The sequence below is a fragment of the Actinia tenebrosa genome, unplaced genomic scaffold (genome assembly GCF_029948245.1).
Source record: "Actinia tenebrosa isolate PJP-AT-01 unplaced genomic scaffold, QUT_ActTen_1.0 PGA_scaffold9__36_contigs__length_13948895, whole genome shotgun sequence".
NCBI lineage: Eukaryota > Metazoa > Cnidaria > Anthozoa > Actiniaria > Actiniidae > Actinia > Actinia tenebrosa.
In genome coordinates this window covers 13,629,557-13,648,249 of record NW_028292586.1, presented here as the reverse complement: position 1 = coordinate 13,648,249, position 18,693 = coordinate 13,629,557, and the positions used below count along the sequence as shown (strand labels likewise).

General features: G+C 38.7%; 3 protein-coding genes and 1 long non-coding RNA gene across 6 annotated transcripts; 3 read left to right on the top strand and 1 right to left on the bottom strand.

Annotated features, from left to right (window-relative positions):
* Nucleotides 1–484: 484 nt before the first annotated feature.
* Nucleotides 485–13,209, bottom strand: LOC116290212 (uncharacterized). The gene is made up of 3 exons (XR_004196418.2): nt 12,927–13,209; nt 1,588–1,709; nt 485–791 (listed from the first exon to the last, which is right to left on the bottom strand). It is a non-coding gene; the product is annotated as an uncharacterized LOC116290212 (long non-coding RNA).
* LOC116290210 (uncharacterized) lies at nt 752–9,163 on the top strand. 2 transcript variants are annotated; one of them, XM_031697218.2, is made up of 7 exons: nt 752–874; nt 5,136–5,413; nt 5,617–5,955; nt 6,323–6,934; nt 7,022–7,731; nt 8,151–8,473; nt 8,699–9,163. In XM_031697218.2, exons 1-7 carry the CDS (start codon nt 752–754, stop codon nt 8,996–8,998), a joined length of 2,685 nt encoding a protein of 894 aa, XP_031553078.2. In that variant the 3' UTR covers nt 8,999–9,163. The 2 variants fall into 2 exon arrangements, with proteins under 2 accessions (XP_031553078.2, XP_031553077.2); XM_031697217.2 differs by lacking the exon at nt 752–874 and adding an exon at nt 3,149–3,295.
* On the top strand, nt 11,230–14,363 carry LOC116290211 (uncharacterized). Of its 2 annotated transcripts, none has more exons than XM_089024815.1 (5): nt 11,230–11,430; nt 12,050–12,127; nt 13,204–13,339; nt 13,411–13,632; nt 14,220–14,363. In XM_089024815.1, the coding sequence occupies exons 2-4, from the start codon at nt 12,073–12,075 to the stop codon at nt 13,616–13,618; spliced, it is 399 nt and encodes a 132-aa protein (XP_088880941.1). In that variant the 5' UTR covers nt 11,230–11,430; nt 12,050–12,072; the 3' UTR covers nt 13,619–13,632; nt 14,220–14,363. The 2 variants fall into 2 exon arrangements, with proteins under 2 accessions (XP_088880941.1, XP_031553079.2); XM_031697219.2 differs by having other exon boundaries at nt 12,037–12,127.
* Nucleotides 14,364–14,719: 356 nt separating this feature from the next.
* LOC116290198 (uncharacterized) lies at nt 14,720–18,573 on the top strand. Its single transcript, XM_031697201.2, has 2 exons — nt 14,720–16,458; nt 16,802–18,573. The coding sequence occupies exons 1-2, from the start codon at nt 14,859–14,861 to the stop codon at nt 18,199–18,201; spliced, it is 3,000 nt and encodes a 999-aa protein (XP_031553061.2). The 5' UTR covers nt 14,720–14,858; the 3' UTR covers nt 18,202–18,573.
* The last annotated feature ends 120 nt before the right edge of the window (nt 18,574–18,693 follow it).

Sequence of the window (18,693 nt, the reverse complement as noted above, 5' to 3'; positions counted from 1 at the left end):
GCTCTAGAGCCAATGATTGTTAATAAGGCTTTTGGTTCGATAACGAGCTGCATTATCCCCCCACGTTCCGAGGTGGTTCCATGGACACGTGAGTGTTGTTCTACAATAAGTATGGCATCATGGATTTCCCTGCTCTATCTTTCTTATGACCTGATCCAGGTTACAGCCTGTTGGTGGGCGTTTAGTTTTGAAGTTCCTTTCTAGTGGTGTTGTGAGTTTTCGTCTTGCTGTGCACGTGTTTATATTCATTGTAAACGTGTTGACAGATACCCAATGAATATTCATTCATCATTAATTTATGGGCTCGTATGCATATAATTACAATCAGTTTTGGTTCACTAAACAGACCATCTCATGAGATCAAAACCTCTCAACCTTTCAAATATTTGCGCTAATAGTCAATGTAAAGAATGTTTTGACACTAAAGAAGTGAATAAAGTTCAAGTTTAACTAAGATAGCGCAAACAATGACAGGCATTATAAGTGTACTTAGCGTAATTTATGATGATTTCTCATTAAGAAGACTAAAACCATTAACAGATTAATGTGAGAATTGTGAATTGGACATTGATTACTAGGACTTCAATAGAACAATAAAATTCAAAAGAAATTGCTCGATCCTCATTGGCTGACGAGACGATGATAAAATCGTCCAAACCATTATGCAATCTTTCTTATCCCCTTTATCCTCATATAAACACTGAACTGATCGTTTTGCTTGCACTGAGGAATCAAATTGCCGCCAGCCAGCATGTCGAAGATCAACAACAAATCATCTTGGAGGAGTCTTTCTAATGGTGTTCAAGAAAACAAAGTTAAGTTAGCAAAAGAAATCACCTTCTACCAAATAGATGAAGACTGCAACGCATACCAGGTAAGTAAGAATTATTTTTTATTCTATTCGCTATTCAAAGACTTTTTCTTAATTCTTTAGTAGCGACTATTAAATCCCTATGGTTTATTTTTATTTTATCGTCTGTGCTTCATTGCAAGTCGCCTCTAGCTTATTTTGTTGGAATACAGCATCTTGGTCTGTCGAACCGTACGCGAAACCGGTTTGTACAGGCTTGATTATGCAGTGTAGCCGAGTCCATAATACCTCGGTCGTTTTTGTTTTGTCGGAATTTAAATTCCCTTTTGTATACTTTCCTGATTTTCGGGACTATATATTTTTAATAGATCTTCCGTGGATATAAACTAGGTTTTTTCGAGCCAAACAGTATTGTAGTTTATAGAGTTACGTAAGTGAATAATATGAGCTTAATTACCTGGTAACGCTTCAAGGGTCAAAGCCCATTCTTAAGATTGATGTTCAAATCAGTGAATATCTGCTAAGTTTAACAGGTGCTCAAAGTTTGTTTGTTTGTTGTTGTTTTTTGGTTTTTTTGTTTGTTTTTTTTTGTTTGTTTTTTTTTTGAAAGACTGAACTAGTGTAGGATATGAAAAAGGGACTCTACATTCTCATAAAGAATAGAATACAAACTTTGCATAACAATAGCTTGGGTCTAGATAGCTGTAATCATCTTAACATCGAAGACCCTCCATTCATACAATGGGTCATAAACGAACCTGTCATTACATACTTACATCAACACCCCTCTTCCCCTTCAAGCTTCCAGATTGTTGAAAACCCTCAGCGTAAACTAGCGCAACTTCCGGAAGTCAGTCCCTGTATTGTGGCACACACCAAGTGCAAATTAGATATGTTCCTAATTTGCAAAAATAAAATGGTTTGTAAATTGGGGGATTATTTTATCACCAAGTGCAAATTAGATACGTTCCTAATTAGCAAAAATAAAATGCTTTGTAAATCAAGGGATTATTGAGCGAAAGAAACATAGATGAATTAAAGAGTAATAACAAAATATGATATTTTTTTCAATTATTCATCTTAGGCGCAGTACTTATCGTTTCGTAATCAATCAAAATTTATAGTTCATAATCACTGGTCGTTCGACCAATCACAGCGCTTTCTTTTTAACTTTTGTGTAGCTTGAACAGGATAGAGTATAGCTCTCAGGTTTGTTAGCCTTCATCAGAATACTTAGGCGCGGATCAGTGATACAATAAGGGAAATTTTGTATGGATTGTACCTTTATCATTACAGTATCTACGTGACTAAATAAATAGGTGGGCATATACGATGACGAAATTTGGTTAGGGTGATTTTAGTTGGCCCGTAAAACAAAGTCATTATAATAAGTGACAAAGACCAAGTTAAGCCACTGTAATTGTAATTTAAATTGCCAACAAGAAATTCGACAATCCAACAAAACAAAGTTACAAAACCTATTGTTGTGGTTAGCACATTATCATCACAATGTTAATGCACGTAAACATTAAGCTCCGTTTACACTAGCGATTTTCGTGGCGATTTTTGCTGCGATTGTTTTGCGATTTTGTCCATAATAATAATGGTAAAGAATTTACTTATAAAGTTTTTTTCAGGATACCAAGATTTTCCTAGACGAATGTCTCTTTTGAAGGATAAGACAAAAGATTTCATATTTCCAAAAATTGCCACAAAAATCGCCGCAAAAATCGCCAGTGTAAACGGAGCTTAACGTCTATACCATCTTACATATACTATCTGCCTGTAAGGTGGTGAGAGGGATGTAGTTGAACACATTACATCGGATCGAAAGAGCCTTTGGTCAGTCGACGCGATCGAGCCTCACTTCGATGAATACGGTCCAACATAACAGCTGCAATCATTTCAAAATAAGCTGAGCCAATCGGAGACGTAGAAAGCAATACTAGATCCTTTTGATTGGGCCAATGGTTGATGTATGTGCGATGGGCCGAATTACCCGGTTAAGTGTAGAATAGAGTATATTGCGACTACATTTCATGACAGTAACTTGAATTACTGATAAACTAGTGGTCCTCAACTAAATATTCTATCTTCCCGTTCTTTCGGAAAATGTGACGCCTGACTGGCCAGAATAATGACTAAATATAGCAACTTTAATATATACTTCCATCAACATGGTCACATCCCAGGTCACATTGCGCACGCATGCGCATGGATTGACCTTTCGTCGATTGGTTAATATTGCACTAGCGTTTTGTGTTATGTAATGTGATGCCTAGCCACAGGTGTCTACCCCGACTTACTTGGTCATTCACTATCGAAACTACTATCAACTACAAGGTGAAATTGGAGTTCCTACAAAAACCAACACTACTGAGAAAAATGTCCACTATTACGCTGTCGCTTAAACCGTTTTCTGACTGTGACACCAAAGAAATAACATTTTATGAAGAAAATGAAACTAGGACTACAGAAATCTTGGTAAAGTGAAAAATCTAAATAATTACATTATTAACAGTTTCTTTAATTTTATTTATTTATTTTTTATTATATAGGATTCAATAGGTTTGTTATTCTAATTCACGATCTTTACATTTTCATAAAGCATAGTAGTTTTATCATATTTTTTATTTAATTCTATAAGCTGCATGTTTTCTTTTACGCATTGAAATCCTGAGATTGAAAGCTTTCCCCTTCTTTTTGATAAATGCAACCTAACAGTTAGTACTAATTATCACCTGTAGGTGCAAACAGGCAAACATTTTAATTGATGTCGAATCTCTCTGGGTTTTTCATATTTCTGCACTTCTTTTCTCTTTCTACGACAGTTCCGCAGCGTTAGCTCCAAACGGTGCCCACCCATGACTGTTATGTAACAATTATGCAATCTTATGCAATATAAACATCGCGTGATTATCCAAAATGTGCATTCTATCTTATGTTTCAGGATTGTTCGTTTTCCTTTGATTTGTAGCGTACATCCTGCCGTAAAAAGAAATGCTCCGTTCAACTATATATATATAAAACAGTTTACCATCTATTGTTAAGATAGAATATGTGGGCCGCGTAGCACTTATGAAATACATCGTTCCCAAGCACTATAACTTATCATTATTTCTACATCTATTGTTACTCAAGTGTGGATGATTTTACGTTTATTAAATATAGCTCAGTTAGATTTATTACATTAACTAACAGCTCTTATTCTTCATAAATTTGATAATTTTTTTTTTTTGTTGTTCTATAATTTTCTTGCATTTTTTGTTGTTAAATTGAAGGATTTCGGAATTGCCGAGATTCTAGCACAAGATATCGCGATTTGGAGTTCCTGGCCGAGTTAGATAGGATATTTTCATTGTGACTAGTTTCTGAACAGCATTCCTATTCAAAGAATCATTGCACGAACATTTGTGGCCAGCAGATCGACTTTTGTTAGAAACAAAGATTGACGGCTTTGTTTATGTTTTATCTAGTTGGTCGACCGCTATTGTCTTCTAAGGAAGGTTTCTAATGATGTGTTGCAAGCATTCCCAAGAGAGTTAAAAGACAAAAACATGGCGGCTATTGTGGTACCGTTAACAATGGATGCTAGTGAGAAATCTTTTGTTAAATGGTACCAACATGGCCGCGATAATGTAACGTGACAAATCCACTCTGTTCGTACCCTCAGGATGATCATGAAGAACTACATAGCATGACACACGTCACTGTAACTGGTTTATATTATGTCTATCGTAACTGATGCAGAAATTTTAATAACGTCCGCCATGTTCCACGTTATGAATGATAATGTGAACGCCTGAGTTCATTTTCAAAAGCTGTTATATAACAAATCAGTGTAGCATCTAGTGAGGTAGATGCAAAACAAAAAACAAAAAAAAAAACAAAACCAAACAAACAAAAAAACAACACGAGAAAGTGCGAGGCGAAAAAAAACCCTGTTTTCTTATGCCGACATAACAACGACGTCCTGTTGATTAAATTTTTCTCTATGTGGTTTTTACTAATGGTGTTCCTCAGTGTGGATGTAACGTACTCGGACCCCTTATCTCGTTGCGACACGGCAGAAAACTCATACTCCCGGGGTATTTAGATGTAGACACAAAGATTATGAATACAGGTGCTTCTTTTCAGTCCCCGCAGTGAAGGCCAAATGAGTTGAGAATACATGCATCAACAAGCCACGCCGTGTCAGCTCAAACTTCTTCGACTTGCATTCTTGTTCGAACATAAAATATTTTGCTTTCACAATAAAATTGTCCGACATTTCAGAATATCAATTCCTTGATACTGATTTTGATTCCTTTTTTTCCCCCATTAGGACACGATTCATTCAGCAATCGAGGCGTTAGCAGAGATTACATGGAAGTTTCTTGACGGACCGCAAGTAACAGTAGAAGAAATGACTTTGAAGATCTTTTCTAACCCAAGAATCAGTAGTTTTCTTATTAACACGTCACGTCTTGCCGTCTTCTCAAAAGAATTGGCCAAATCGTTCCGAGCCGATCTTGACTCACTTGCTCTCATCAAGCAATTGAAGTATTTCTACAACCAGCCAACCTCCGGTGTCCTGCAACAACTCACCGATCTTGTTTCAAGGTACGCACTTGTCTCACTTACGATGAACACGAGGTTCATTCCGGATGGTCTGGTTTATATACAATGAATCAAATTCAAGTCTTGGATGGGTTCTAGAAGCTCTCTCGCTAAAGTGTTTTTCGATCAAATGATTCGTTATCGCGAGAGAGCCTTAGGGTATTCTTAAGACGGGACTAAACATTTTTGTTCTTGCCTTCACTCAGGGTCACTAGTGACACCGATAAACTCACTGAATGGAACAACATCTCCAAATTGATTTCTGAAAGCTCACTGGCGACGAAACCAGTCCGATACGTCCTGCAAGAGAATGGGTTACCTGAATGTTACCAACAGAGCGTCGAGTACCTCGAGAAGGCAGATCCTCATGCTGTATACCCAACATCGATTTATCGTAGCTGTGAGGGATATGTCCTGGCCAAACCTGACGCATCTGTTATAGAGAGTACTATGAGCACGACACTCACTACCACCATCAAGATTGTCAATGATGTGCTCAATCCTGCTAACAAGGAATTGAAGAATGTCTACCACCCTTTTGGCAGGTAGAGCATGCAATTCCACTATTAGCTTGCTGTTGTCAATGTACAACATATTATGATTATATATGTTTTGATTGATTGGGAGTGCTTCTGATTTCCATTTCATAAAAGAAATAAAAACTTGCTTGGTGTGCTGTGTTTAGGGTTCACGACGCGTGCCTCTCTTCGTGCTTGCCTAACACTTCTCTTGTGTTTTGCCAATCCCTGCGTGCTTTATAACCGCACGCGCGCGCGTGTATTTCTTCAATAGTTCATTGTAATTATTCCCTCAGTAGGTCAGCAAACACGTTCACCATTGTAAAGTGAGCCGCTTACTTTGCTTCCTCGATTGAGCATGAACTAACTATTTCCTTTTCTCTTCTTTATCAAGATGCGTTGCAATAATCGACGACAAAGTCGAGAAACTCTACGGTGAATCCATCCAGGTTTACTTTGACACTCACAACATCAAACTATGGAAACTGGTTTTCCCAGGCAACGAGGTAGACAAGGACATCTCCAACGTGGAAAACATGTTGGTCTCTCTCAAGAAGATCAAAGTTTTCAGGAATCAGCCCATACTTGTTGTTGGTGGGGGAGTGATATCGGACATTGCTGGTTTTGCTACGGCTTTGTACCATCGTAACACCCCATACGTCATGTTATGTACCAGTATAGTGTCTGGAATCGATGCTGGTCCTTCTCCTCGTACTTGCTGTGATGGCTTTGGCTTCAAGAACCTATACGGTTCCTATCATCCACCTGTCCTTACCCTGACCGACAGGAGCTTCTTCCGTACTCTGCACCACGGCTGGATTCGACATGGAATAGCAGAGATCGTCAAGATGGCTGTAGTTAAGGATGAAGAGTTGTTTAACCTGTTAGAACAGGTTTCATCTGCCCTCATATGGACCAAGTTTGGCACTGAAATGGATGGCTTTGATGGAGATAGCGAAACGTTTGGGAAAGTTTGTGATCTCATCATTGGGAAAGCTCTTGAAGGGTAAGCTGGTGATTGAAAACTAAGCCTTACAAATGGGTCATAAAAAGGTTATTGCGTACTGATAAATAATGTTTTGTATCGTATCAGATACGTGCGATCAGAGTATGGTAACCTGTGGGAGACACATCAATGTCGTCCTCATGCTTACGGACACACGTGGAGCCCTGGGTACGAGCTGCCCGCAGGGATGCTTCACGGACATGCTGTTGCTACAGGCATGGGTTTTGGAGCCTATCTTTCCTTCTGTGAAGACTGGATAAGCCAAGAAGAGTTGGACCGCATTCTTAAACTCCTTAGCGGTCTTGAACTGTCTTTGTGGCATCCAATCATGGACGACAGTCTCAAGATCTTCAAAGCACAGGAGAAGATGATCGAAAAGAGAGGTGGTAACTTGGCTGCACCGATACCAAAAGGTATTGGAAACTGTGGTTACCTCAACCATATGCCTTTAGATCTCCTTCAACAAAGGCTGCAAGAATACCGAGACATTTGTCAGCAGTTCCCAAGACAAGGGCTTGGAATCGAAGCCCACTGTAAAGAAGTCGGCCTTGAAGATCCGGCAACAGTCGGAGGCGTCAATAAAGAACTACCAGAAGAAAAAGACGTGGACATTCAAAATGGCTGTGAGAATGGTTTAGAAAATGACGGCAGGAAAAGGAAAGCCCTTACGTACCAAGAGTGGATTGAAGCAGTGCAGAAGAAACGTAACAAGGGGTTCGTTTCTAATTTGGCTTTGAAACAAGCCAAGGACACACCACATCCGCCTGAGTTTGAACCCAACGAAATATGCCATTCAGGTGAGATACTTTTATTGGATTATGCATTCCACTTTCAAAAAGTATTGTATAATGGTATGTTGCTATACTCATTCTGACACGGCTAACTCACAGATCGAACCCTGAAACAAGCTCTGGACTGATCTAAGTTAGGGCATGGCTAACTCACAGATTGAATCCTGAAACAACCTCTGGGCTGATCTAAGTCAGGGCACGGCTAATATAGGCTTTTGTATAGGAAAGGAAATAAGAAAACAATGAGAAAACCCCACGACTGAATCAACGGAGAGAGATCTAATAAACTCTACTCACATGACCCCACAGATGAGAGATGAGTATACGATACTACGCCTCTCTTGATTCCCTTATTTTCCAACTTCAGTGTATCCGCCGGAGTCCGTACTAATTCTCTAGTTACTAAGCTATTTGTTGTTCATCAGGCGTGGAAGATTATGCTGGTAAGGTATCACAAGTACCCAGTGCGGATATACAGAAGATTGCCATAGAAACCGAACAGCAACAAATGTTTACACCATGCATGGTGGGACATCTTGAGTCACAATTCCTGAAGATGATGGCTCAGATTGGTAATGCCAAGCGTGTGTTGGATATAGGAACCTTTACGGGAATGTCTGCCATGGCGTTCGCTGAGGGTCTTCCTTCTGATGGGGAGGTGGTAACCATCGAGTTTGATCCGACAATTGCATCCTCTGCAGCTAAACTATTCCTTGGCTCAGCACAAGCACACAAGCTGACACTTAAGGCAAGTAAGACCAGTTTACACTGACCCCTCCGGGGAGTTACCTCTCATGAACATTTATCATTGTCATAATCTTCATCATCTCAGGGGGTTTATCCAGGGAAGTATACGTTGAGGTGCTTCTTTCGAAAATTTAGATAGAAATGCCTTGAAATTTGCACACGCAGCCTGCCATCTTCAAAGTTGCTATCATTAATGTGCAATTCATAATCGTTTATGTTATTTCAGGTCGGTGATGCTGTAGAGGTAATAAAAGAGATGAAGTCAGCACAAGAGAAGTTTGATATCATCTTCCTCGATGCAGCTAAAGATCAGTACATCTCGTACTATAAACTCGCCATGGATATGCTCACACCTTCAGGTTTTATTCTCGCTGATAACTCGCTCTGTGCCTTGTTGTACGACTCTGATGATTCTAGAAGGCAAGCACTTCATGAATTCAACCAGATGGTGAAGCATGATCAAAGGGTTGAACAACTCGTTCTTCCCTTTAGAGAAGGTATCTCAATCATACGACCAAAATCCTAGATCCATGTGCTTGTTCTCCACGATCGTAATTAAATATTTTGCATGCGCAAAGCATCTTTTTACCATACTTCTTTAACTTAATGCAATGTTAGTGAGCCACTTTTACGGTCACTTATTTATAAATGATATATTGCTTGGCAATAACTTAGTCATTGAATGTGAACATTTATTGGAATACTGTAGGTTTTATTAGTACTGAGATATCAATAAAGATGTCCTGATACCTACAAAATCTCAGTGTAATTTGTGAGCCGTATTTTGGCATGAATAACTGACTTGTTAAGCCTAAATTACATACAATTTTTTCCCTGGAGATGGAATTTTTTCCTGCCGTCATGTATATGTATGAGTAACATCAGTAACATCTATAGAGCCGGGTTTGGGAGCATGCGCATTAGATTATCTGATAGTCAGTGCTGACCAGATGAAATGTGGGCTCTCAATGGAAGAAAACAAGTTGAGTATTTCTTGTGAGTTCCCACTCTTAGTCTTTCTCCCTTTCCCCTTCCTTTTTGACAAAACGTCAATGAAAATACTTTCCTGTTTGGTGCCTGCCTACCTGCCTGCATACCTGCCTACATACCGTACCTACCGTACCTACCGTACCTACCTACCTACCTACCTATCTACCTACCTATATACCTACACCTACCTACCTACCTACATACCTACCTATCTACCCACCTACCTACCTACCTACCTACCTACCGTACCTACCTACCTACCTACCTACCTACCTGCCTGCCTGCCTGCCTGCCTGCCTGCCTGCCTGCCTGCCTGCCTACCGTGCTGATTTAAACAATAACTTTGACTTTATTCTTTAGTTATCTTCACAGATTTTCTCCAAAGACTAAAGCTTTTTTCAAAAAATATGATGTTCAGTTAATCTAATCAAAATAGAACCAATTCATATGAGAAAAAACGCGAATTGGAGACCATTCTTTTTCTCGCCCACTCACCCAGCCCCCCGATGTAAATAGTAAACGATTAATTCCCTTGAACAGTTCAATGAATCGTTAAAGTATAACACGATACCAGCAGGTAATAGTGACACATTCATATGACCTAAAACTTGTTACAACATTTTTGACATGCATAAATCATGTGTTTCTGGTAAATATTCTCACAAAGCCTAACCACGGGTCAAATCAAACGAAGTCGGGCACTAAAACAGGTAAGATAAAAATATGCCATTTATTATTTTTTCTTAAAAAGTGATCAATGTATATTTTTTCCATTTTCTTACAACGATATTATCAAGACCAAGAAAAGAGAGCGTTTAAGGTCAAATTTCATAGTAATATATATGATATATATTACAGTTTGTTTCTCAACGGGTCAAATATGAACACATAACACCAGTCATGAAACAGCTTCTCTGGTTACCTATACGACATCGAATACACTATAAACTTCTGCTATTAACCTACAAGTCATCAATAAATGGTCTTGCACCATCGTACCTGGAGGAGATGACGAAGAAAAAACCCATGAAAGGAACGAGAGCTGATGGAAATAACGATCTTATAGTACCCAAAATCAAACACAAGACCTTTGGTGGAAGATCTATTGCATTTGCAGGAGCCAGTCTATGGAACACTTTACCAAGAGAAATTAAAACATCTACTAATTTTGATCACTTTCAAAAACTCTTTAAAACATTTCTGTTCCGCGATGCTTACAATTCTCAATATTTTCTATTTTAAATTTTAAGTGATTGTTGCATATGTTGAGTTTTGCAAATGGACTGAACATTTTTTATATAATATGCTATTAATATAGTTTATGATTTTTCACCTTCTTAGTTTTTTTACACTTAAATTTTTTTTGTATATATTTATTTTCCCCCCTATTTGTTAAGCGCTATAGAGTTAATGTATATAGCGCTATATAAATTTAATAAATTATTATTATTATATAAATTGAATTGAATGCACGATTTTTGCAAAAATATAATTAGATTGTTTGATAGTCAGTGCTGACCAGATGAAATGTAGGCTCTCAATGGAAGAAAACAAGTTGAGCGTTTCTTGTGAGTTCCCACTATTAGTCTTTCTCCCTTTCCCCTTCCTTGTTGACAAAACGTCAATGAAAATACTTTCCTGTTTGGTGCCTGCCTGCCTGCCTGCCTGCCTGCCTGCCTGCCTGCCTGCCTGCCTGCCTGCCTGCCTGCCTGCCTGCCTGCCTGCCTACATTATATTCTCTATTCATACGAGAGAAAAAACGCTGATGTAAATAGTAAATGGTTTATCCCTTGAACAGTTCAATGAATCGTTAAAGTATAACACGATACCAGCAGGTAAGAGTGACATCTTCATATGATCCAAAACTTGTTACAACATTTTTGACATGCATAAATCATGTATTTGTGATAAATATTCTCACAAAGCCTAACCACGGGTCAAATCAAACGAAGTCGGGCACTAAAACAGGTAAGATAAAAATATGTCATGTTATTATTTTTCCTTAAAAAGTGATCATAATTATATTTTTTCCATTTTCTTACAACGATATTATCAAACACCAAGAAAAGAGAGCGTTTAATGTCAAACTTCATAGTAATATATATGATATAAATTCAGTGAATTGAATGCGCGATTTTTGCAAAAATATGTGTAAAAGAAAAAAAAACCAGATTTTAATCTTTATAAAAATTATTTATTGAATCGAATCATCGATGTTTTGATCGTTCCCCAAGTTTTTTATATTTTGTTTACAAAAATATTACATAAATTTATTTTATCAGGTAAATAGAGTGATAGACTAATACACTTTAGTAGACCCTAATTCCATTATTTTCTTTTGTGTCTTTTTGACTATTACATGTTGACTAGTATTTTTTATTTCAGGGGTTAATTAAATGCCTTCGCCCTATTAATTTCTTTCTTAAGTTTTGTCAATCTTATTTCATTTTATTCGTCTTTATTGATTGCCGAAGAAAAAGTCTTCTGGAAAAACACTGGAGAAATTGGTCATCCACGCATAGTTTTCGTACAATTTCTAGTATATTGTATTTTTATATTTCTTATTTTCCCAAGCTATTCTTCTAAGTTTACAGACTTGAACCAGTAAGGATGAAAGGCATTATCTTGGCCATCTTTACAGTGGTCCTCGTTGGACGACTGTGTGGTAAGTAGTTTTATAATTTTTCAGACTCTTCACAAATGCCTCGTAACTATATAATAGGCCCTTTGAAGTTAACGGTCACAGTGTCTGTACTGGAGAGCAGAATTTTAGCTACCTGTAAAAAACTGAATGAAACGATGTGTATCCAGTGTGTTACCAAGTGCAGTTTTATTACGATCTCTCGAAACAGGTTGTAGAAAGTGTGTTAGCTCTTCAGTAAATCTTCATCCATGGGAATCAAGATGTTCATTCATTTGCTCTCAGTAAATTAATCAGCACGTGGTTACTGAGCTGCAAAGGGCCTATTGACGGATTGGCTAACTAAGGATGTCTTCTTTTAACATATTAAAATCAAGACAAGTTGAAAATATTTGATGTGCAATGAAACGTGGGATCTTTCGTTTCTTACTCGTATCACATAAACTAGTGACGTAATGGTGCTAACGATATCCTTTCCATCGATGCTTTAAAATGGCGTTTTTCTTATAACGTTTTCCCGCAAAGGATAAGATTAACTGGACTTGCGTGTAAATCAGATATATATTTCGTATCTAGTTTTCCGAAACACGTCGAAGCATGGGTAAGACAATAGTGACACAAGCAACGTGGCCAGCTACGCACACGCATGACAATTTTAAGGGTGAATTGAATTGAATTGAAGTCATGTAAGGTTTCAAAATACGTCCCACATGGAAAGGAGTGCCTTTGCATGGTAAGACATGAGGGAAACAGGCAACATATCGGGCCTTGCTGGTCATAGCAAGGGGTTAATCATCGACTACGGTCCTAGGGGCCGACTAACCTCTCCCTTAGGCTTTGGCCGAGCTTCCTGATCAGTCTGTAAGTCCTCGGATAGCGGTGTCGGGGTCGAAATCTCCGGCGTAGCCGTAAATGCTTCGCGCTGCCATACGACGGTTTCAGCACTCGATGTCTGGAAGTATGGTCCTACATTAATCAATAAAAATAAGACAAAATTAAACCAATTTAGGAAGGACAAGAGGAATCTCTGAGTTTCTTGCACAGCCCCAATGCAAAAGTACTATAGCAACCAGTCACGTGATATATTTTTCTGATTTCAGCGGCTTTTCCAAAGACTGCCACGAAAGTTCGTTCTTCGTTAGAACCTGGAAAGGAATTGAAAGAAGTAAAGTATGACCAGGAATTGGTGTCATCATTCGAATGGAGAGAGCTATTGGAACATATTCCTGACAGCTTGTAAGTGTTCAAGTGCCGACGAACAGAGACTGCATCCTATTTTGTTTGATAATGCTCCTTTTCTGTTTTAGATTCCCAATTCTTGAAAAAATTCTGAAAGGAATCGCCAGATCCAGGAGTCCTGAAGATATTATTAAAGCAATCTTAACAAGGGACTGGAAATATCTGGGAGGGAAAAAGGATAAAAGAAGGCGAAGAAGAAAGAACAAGAAAGACAAGAAGAAGGAGGAGGAAGAAACTGAGAAAGAGGGGGAAACAAAAGAGCCTCAAGAAGAATAGATTCCCTCGACAAGGTATCTGTATCTTTAAAAAAATAAAAATACATAGCGTAAATGGGATTTAACAGTGGCATTTCCACGTAGTTATTCTTCATCCACTGAAAGCTAATTGAGATTCAAGACCCGGGACAGGTTTTACATCGAAATTCAAACCCGACATCAAACAATAGAGATAGGTTGGATTTTAATACTAGGAACAATTCGTTTGCAATTTTCTGCCTTTCCCTACGAGACATAAATGTTAGTCATATGTCAGAGGTTTTATCTGGACGATGGTGTGACACGGTGCGATCGATTCGGTGTGACACGGTGCAACAGATCTTTGTCAAGCGGCAGCCATGTTGGCGGGAGCAATAGATTTTTTGTCCATCTAGCCTCACATTCAAGCACTTCAGGATAGATTTAACCGAGCAGTCTAAACGAAGAGTTTATTTGTTGTAGGAACAAACATGTCAAACATGTCAAGCGTTAGAGTAGATAAGGTCATCATATCCTTGGGGGGGGGGGGGGGCTTTCTATGGTCATGGCTGATCATGGGGCAGAAAGACACCATTTATTGTTCTGACATTTCAATATGCATCTGGACTTATTTTACTCCTCAGGAATGTGCCTGCACTAAAACCAGACGAACCAGTTTAACGATTAAAGGATCAGTTGGAATTAGCAACAGAATATGACCAAAGAAAAAATAAACGAATAATATTGAAGAGTGTTGTGTGTATATAAATAAATCTGTTCCTGCTAAATGCTGTTACATATAGTCTGTATTGATCAATCACTTCAATCATACGCCGTTAACAAGATATATAATCTTTGGGGGAGGGGGGAGGGGGTAGGGGGACGAGAGTTTATGCCAATCAAACCACAGGTAGCCCAAGCTTGGCTTCTGTGGTGTCCTTTTATAAGGAAATGTATGGGGATTCATCAAAAATTTCAATAAAATCAAACTCGTACTAACAAAACTTTCAGTGCTTACAATTCAGTCAATATTTCATTTCGTCAGTTTACTGAACCAATAAGCTCGTTGTATACTTCTGCATTGCATTACCAGTGACACTCGAAATCAAAGATGCTTTGTATTTAATAGCGAAGTTAGCGTTACCTCACATGTTGCGTTACGAGACATGCTCGAGGCCATTCTGGTATTCTTTTGTTGTACTACTTATATTTCTTACATGGAGTATTGTAGCGTCTTTTCCCCGCGCAGTAGGACAGACTACCGCTGATAGAAGATACCAAGAATGCGGTTATGTCTCTCTATTCGGAGACGATGCAGTTTCCTTCGAGCAAGACGTAATAGAGCCTTTATTGTTTCAGTATTTCTATTTGTAAGTGGTTTGTCTGTTTGGGGTTATCAAAGAGGACTACCGTGGAATAAGGAAGACGACTATAAACATCATTGGCTGCAGCTTAAAGAATCCGTGGGAAACAAAGACAATTTAGTCGACTTAGCTGATGAAACACAACCCTACGAGACTGTGGACGATGTGACAGATGATGGCGATCGTGGATTAGAAACACGAACTAAAACATTAGAACTCAATACTGATGATAGTAAAGCCAGGAAAAGCAAATCTTTGGTAACTAAATACATGGCCAATATTCCAAGTACGGCCTATTCTCTTCGTCGTACAAATATTTATCAGATCTCTAGTGTTACTACAGTAAGGGATCGTGAACCATCTACGAGCAGAATGGTCAGTCATGAGCCCCAGACATCGTTGTCTACTACATCAGTTAGCGATGCCTTTAGGACAACGAAAAAGATGAGAATACCTGAGACATATTCTTATAAGTTTCCTGAAGAATCACTAAAAGAAACAAGCGAGGAAAATCAAGTTTCCACTGTAAAAACCGCTACAAAAATATCCAAGGCAAAAAACCCTGTAGGAAGATCCCAGAAGAAGACGCAAGATGAAATGTTCATAAATGTACCCCCCAAACGATCAAATACTTCAAACTGTCCGCAGAATATACTTGATGAAAATATAACTTGGAGTTATGGGAAATGCGTACCACATCGAGCGAGTTCTCAGTCATGTCAGATTGTAAAACAGTTTTATTCATTAGATCCCAGTCTTACCAAGTGTAGAAACGATTTGCAAAGAATAATCTGCAATGTGAGTATTGACCCAACATCCCTTGACATTCGTGTCCAGTGTAATAGATCTGTATGTAATGAACACCCTGATACTATACTAGTCTTGAGTGCTCATCCAAAAGATGGCTTCATCAAAGTCAACAGAAAATTCCAAACGGTTGAACAACTCGAGGAGAATTTACCGGAAGTGATAAAGATGAACATCCAAAAGAACATTTTCTTTGTATTTCTTCAATGTACTTTGATTGGTATGAAGAGAAAAGTCTCTCAACTAGTTCCCTTTGATCCTGTATTAACAGTGCGAAGGAATCATTCCAAGTCACGTGACACCAACAAAATCAACCTCAACATTCTGCTCCTTGACTCGGTATCGCGGGCTCACTTCTATCGCTCCCTACCAAAGACGATTCAAGTCTTCAAATGGTGGAAACCTCATCCCAGGCATTCACCTGCTAAGGTCTTTGATTTTGAATTGTTTCAAGCTCTTGAGGGACATACCGCTGAAAACACGCATGCGCTGTTCAACGGTAAACTTTTACCACCAGACCCAAGGAAACGCAGTGACCAACGACCTGTTAATCCAGGGAACATGTTCAGAAAATTCTCTAGAGCAGGATATCAGACAATGTGGCAGGAAGATTTGTGCTGGAAGGGGCTTTGGGGACTTATGGTTGACTTAGGTGTGCGAACATGGAGGGAACTTACAGTAAAGATTAAAAACCATTCCATTGATCACATAGGTTAGTAAGATATTATTAATAGTTATTAGTTGTTTACTATACATGTGCTTTGGTTATAAAGAAAAGTGGAGAAAAACTAAATGTTTTTAACATAATTTGTTTTTTTACTTTATCGAGATCTGACCAAAATACAAATGAAGACTTTTTTTGTGTATGAAGGTCCATGCACATGACATGTTTGGTCACGTGACATGTATGGTCACGTGACACGAATGGTCAACTGACATGTATGGTCGCTACACTAAGTCCATCAAAATAACGGAATCATTTACGAGTTTTTGCATCAAAGAAACAAAGTGAATGAATAAAATAATAAAATAGTATTCGTTCCTTTTCATTTCAGGACTAACTCACTCAAGCTGTGAAATTCTTGATTCTCTTGGAGTGAACTCCCCATTTATGGGACCTCTAGGGGACCAGATTTGTTATAATGGTCGTTTTCAACATTCCTATTTACTGCAGTACACATTGGACACCATAAAAGCCATCACATCAACCCTTACTGCATTACCTTTACTGTCTTACATGAGTCTAAGTGTAGGACATGACCACATTGGACGTAGAATCCAGTCACTAGACCCTGCTCTTGTTCAATTTGTCACTCAACTGTCTATGAGTGAAGACACTTTGACGGTAATCTTATCAGATCACGGCAATACTTACACTAGCTATACTTCAACCTTAGAGGGGCGATTTGAAATGTTTCATCCTCATCTTTTTCTCATCGTCCCAAATAAAGTAGCTCAACGTTTGGGTGACGAGGCTCTGGATGCTCTTCGAATCAACCAGCATCGATTGGTCAACATCATAGACTTGCATCATTCAATAATGGCTTTGACTAAACCTCTTCATGGACCTGTTACTCCGACTGGTCTGTTTACCCCCATATCAGCACAGCGCACTTGTCAGGACATTGAACTTCGCTTGCCTAACCTGTGTGTGTGTAAAGGGTGGAGTACGCCTGCTTTTAATAATTCTTTGAGAATAGCATTTGTAGAGTTCGCAATAGGACAGCTCAATAATAAGATAGAAGAGAAAAGAACAGATCACGAAGAGAATGAACGCCGTTGTGTTCGACTTATTCCAACTCGTTATGGTAACGTGAGGGAGCGACAGGACACGGCACGGAACTCATTGATAACATCCATGGATATATTCATCCCAGCTGGTGATGTAGTGGACCAAAATGAAGACGTTTTTCATGTCGAAGTTGAATCATACGGGTTACTAAGGCAACGGTCATTGGAAATGAAACTGATTAACTTTGATCGTATGACAACATACGGGAAATATGCTGCGTGCGCAGATCAGAGAGTTCCATTAAAACTGTGCATCTGTTCACAAAACAAGAAACCAAGTAAAGTCTACCCTCGACTCACTCTACATCAGGATACACCATTCCTAGGACAAAAACCGATAGTTAAAAGGATTGACAAGTGTGTTTTCTTCTTTATCAGACAGCACTTTAAAACCCAGTCAACTTCTAGTGATCCACAAAGCTTTGGCTTTGAACTCACAAACACGTGCTTTGACGTGGCGTTTAACATGTCGGTACACTCTTCGACTATAAATATCAATCTGTCACGTGACTGCCCCTTCCAGCTGCTACTTTTTCCAGCCAAAACTGTGTTTTTCCTTTCGGCCATGAAGGAAAATGTTCACTTGGAAAGTAGAATAGGGGTGAATGTGAAGATCGAATCGAGACTGATAGTCCACTCAAATAGAACATCCACTTTCTCCTGAGATTGATTACGGCCTATCATACAAAACTGACAGTGTATGTAAAGCATAAGGTCTGTTAAGGTCTGGATGTCCCCCCCTCTAATTTCAAGCAGAAAAACTGCTACAAGAGTGTAACTATTACAACTCCATTCCCACCTCTCCCCCAGGAAATCACGTCAAAAGAATATATTGAACGCACCATAAGCGTGTAAGAAAAATGATCTAATGGATCATTAAAAAACTAACTTTATAAACTTGTAGAAAAATTAGAAAACTAAACTACAACAAAAGTGAACGCATAATCCGGGTGAGTGGTAACAGATCGGCTTTGCACCGCGCGCTTGTTTTTTAAAAGTACAATATAAATCATGAATATTAAAACAGGCTCAAATATTACTTTGTTTCGTGTGAATACCAACGTGCAAGTCAAAATCATTTTTACGCTTTTGCGCAATAATCAGCAATAATAGTTTTAGTTGCTGAGAGGGACGTTGAACTTGGACTGTTCTTCTA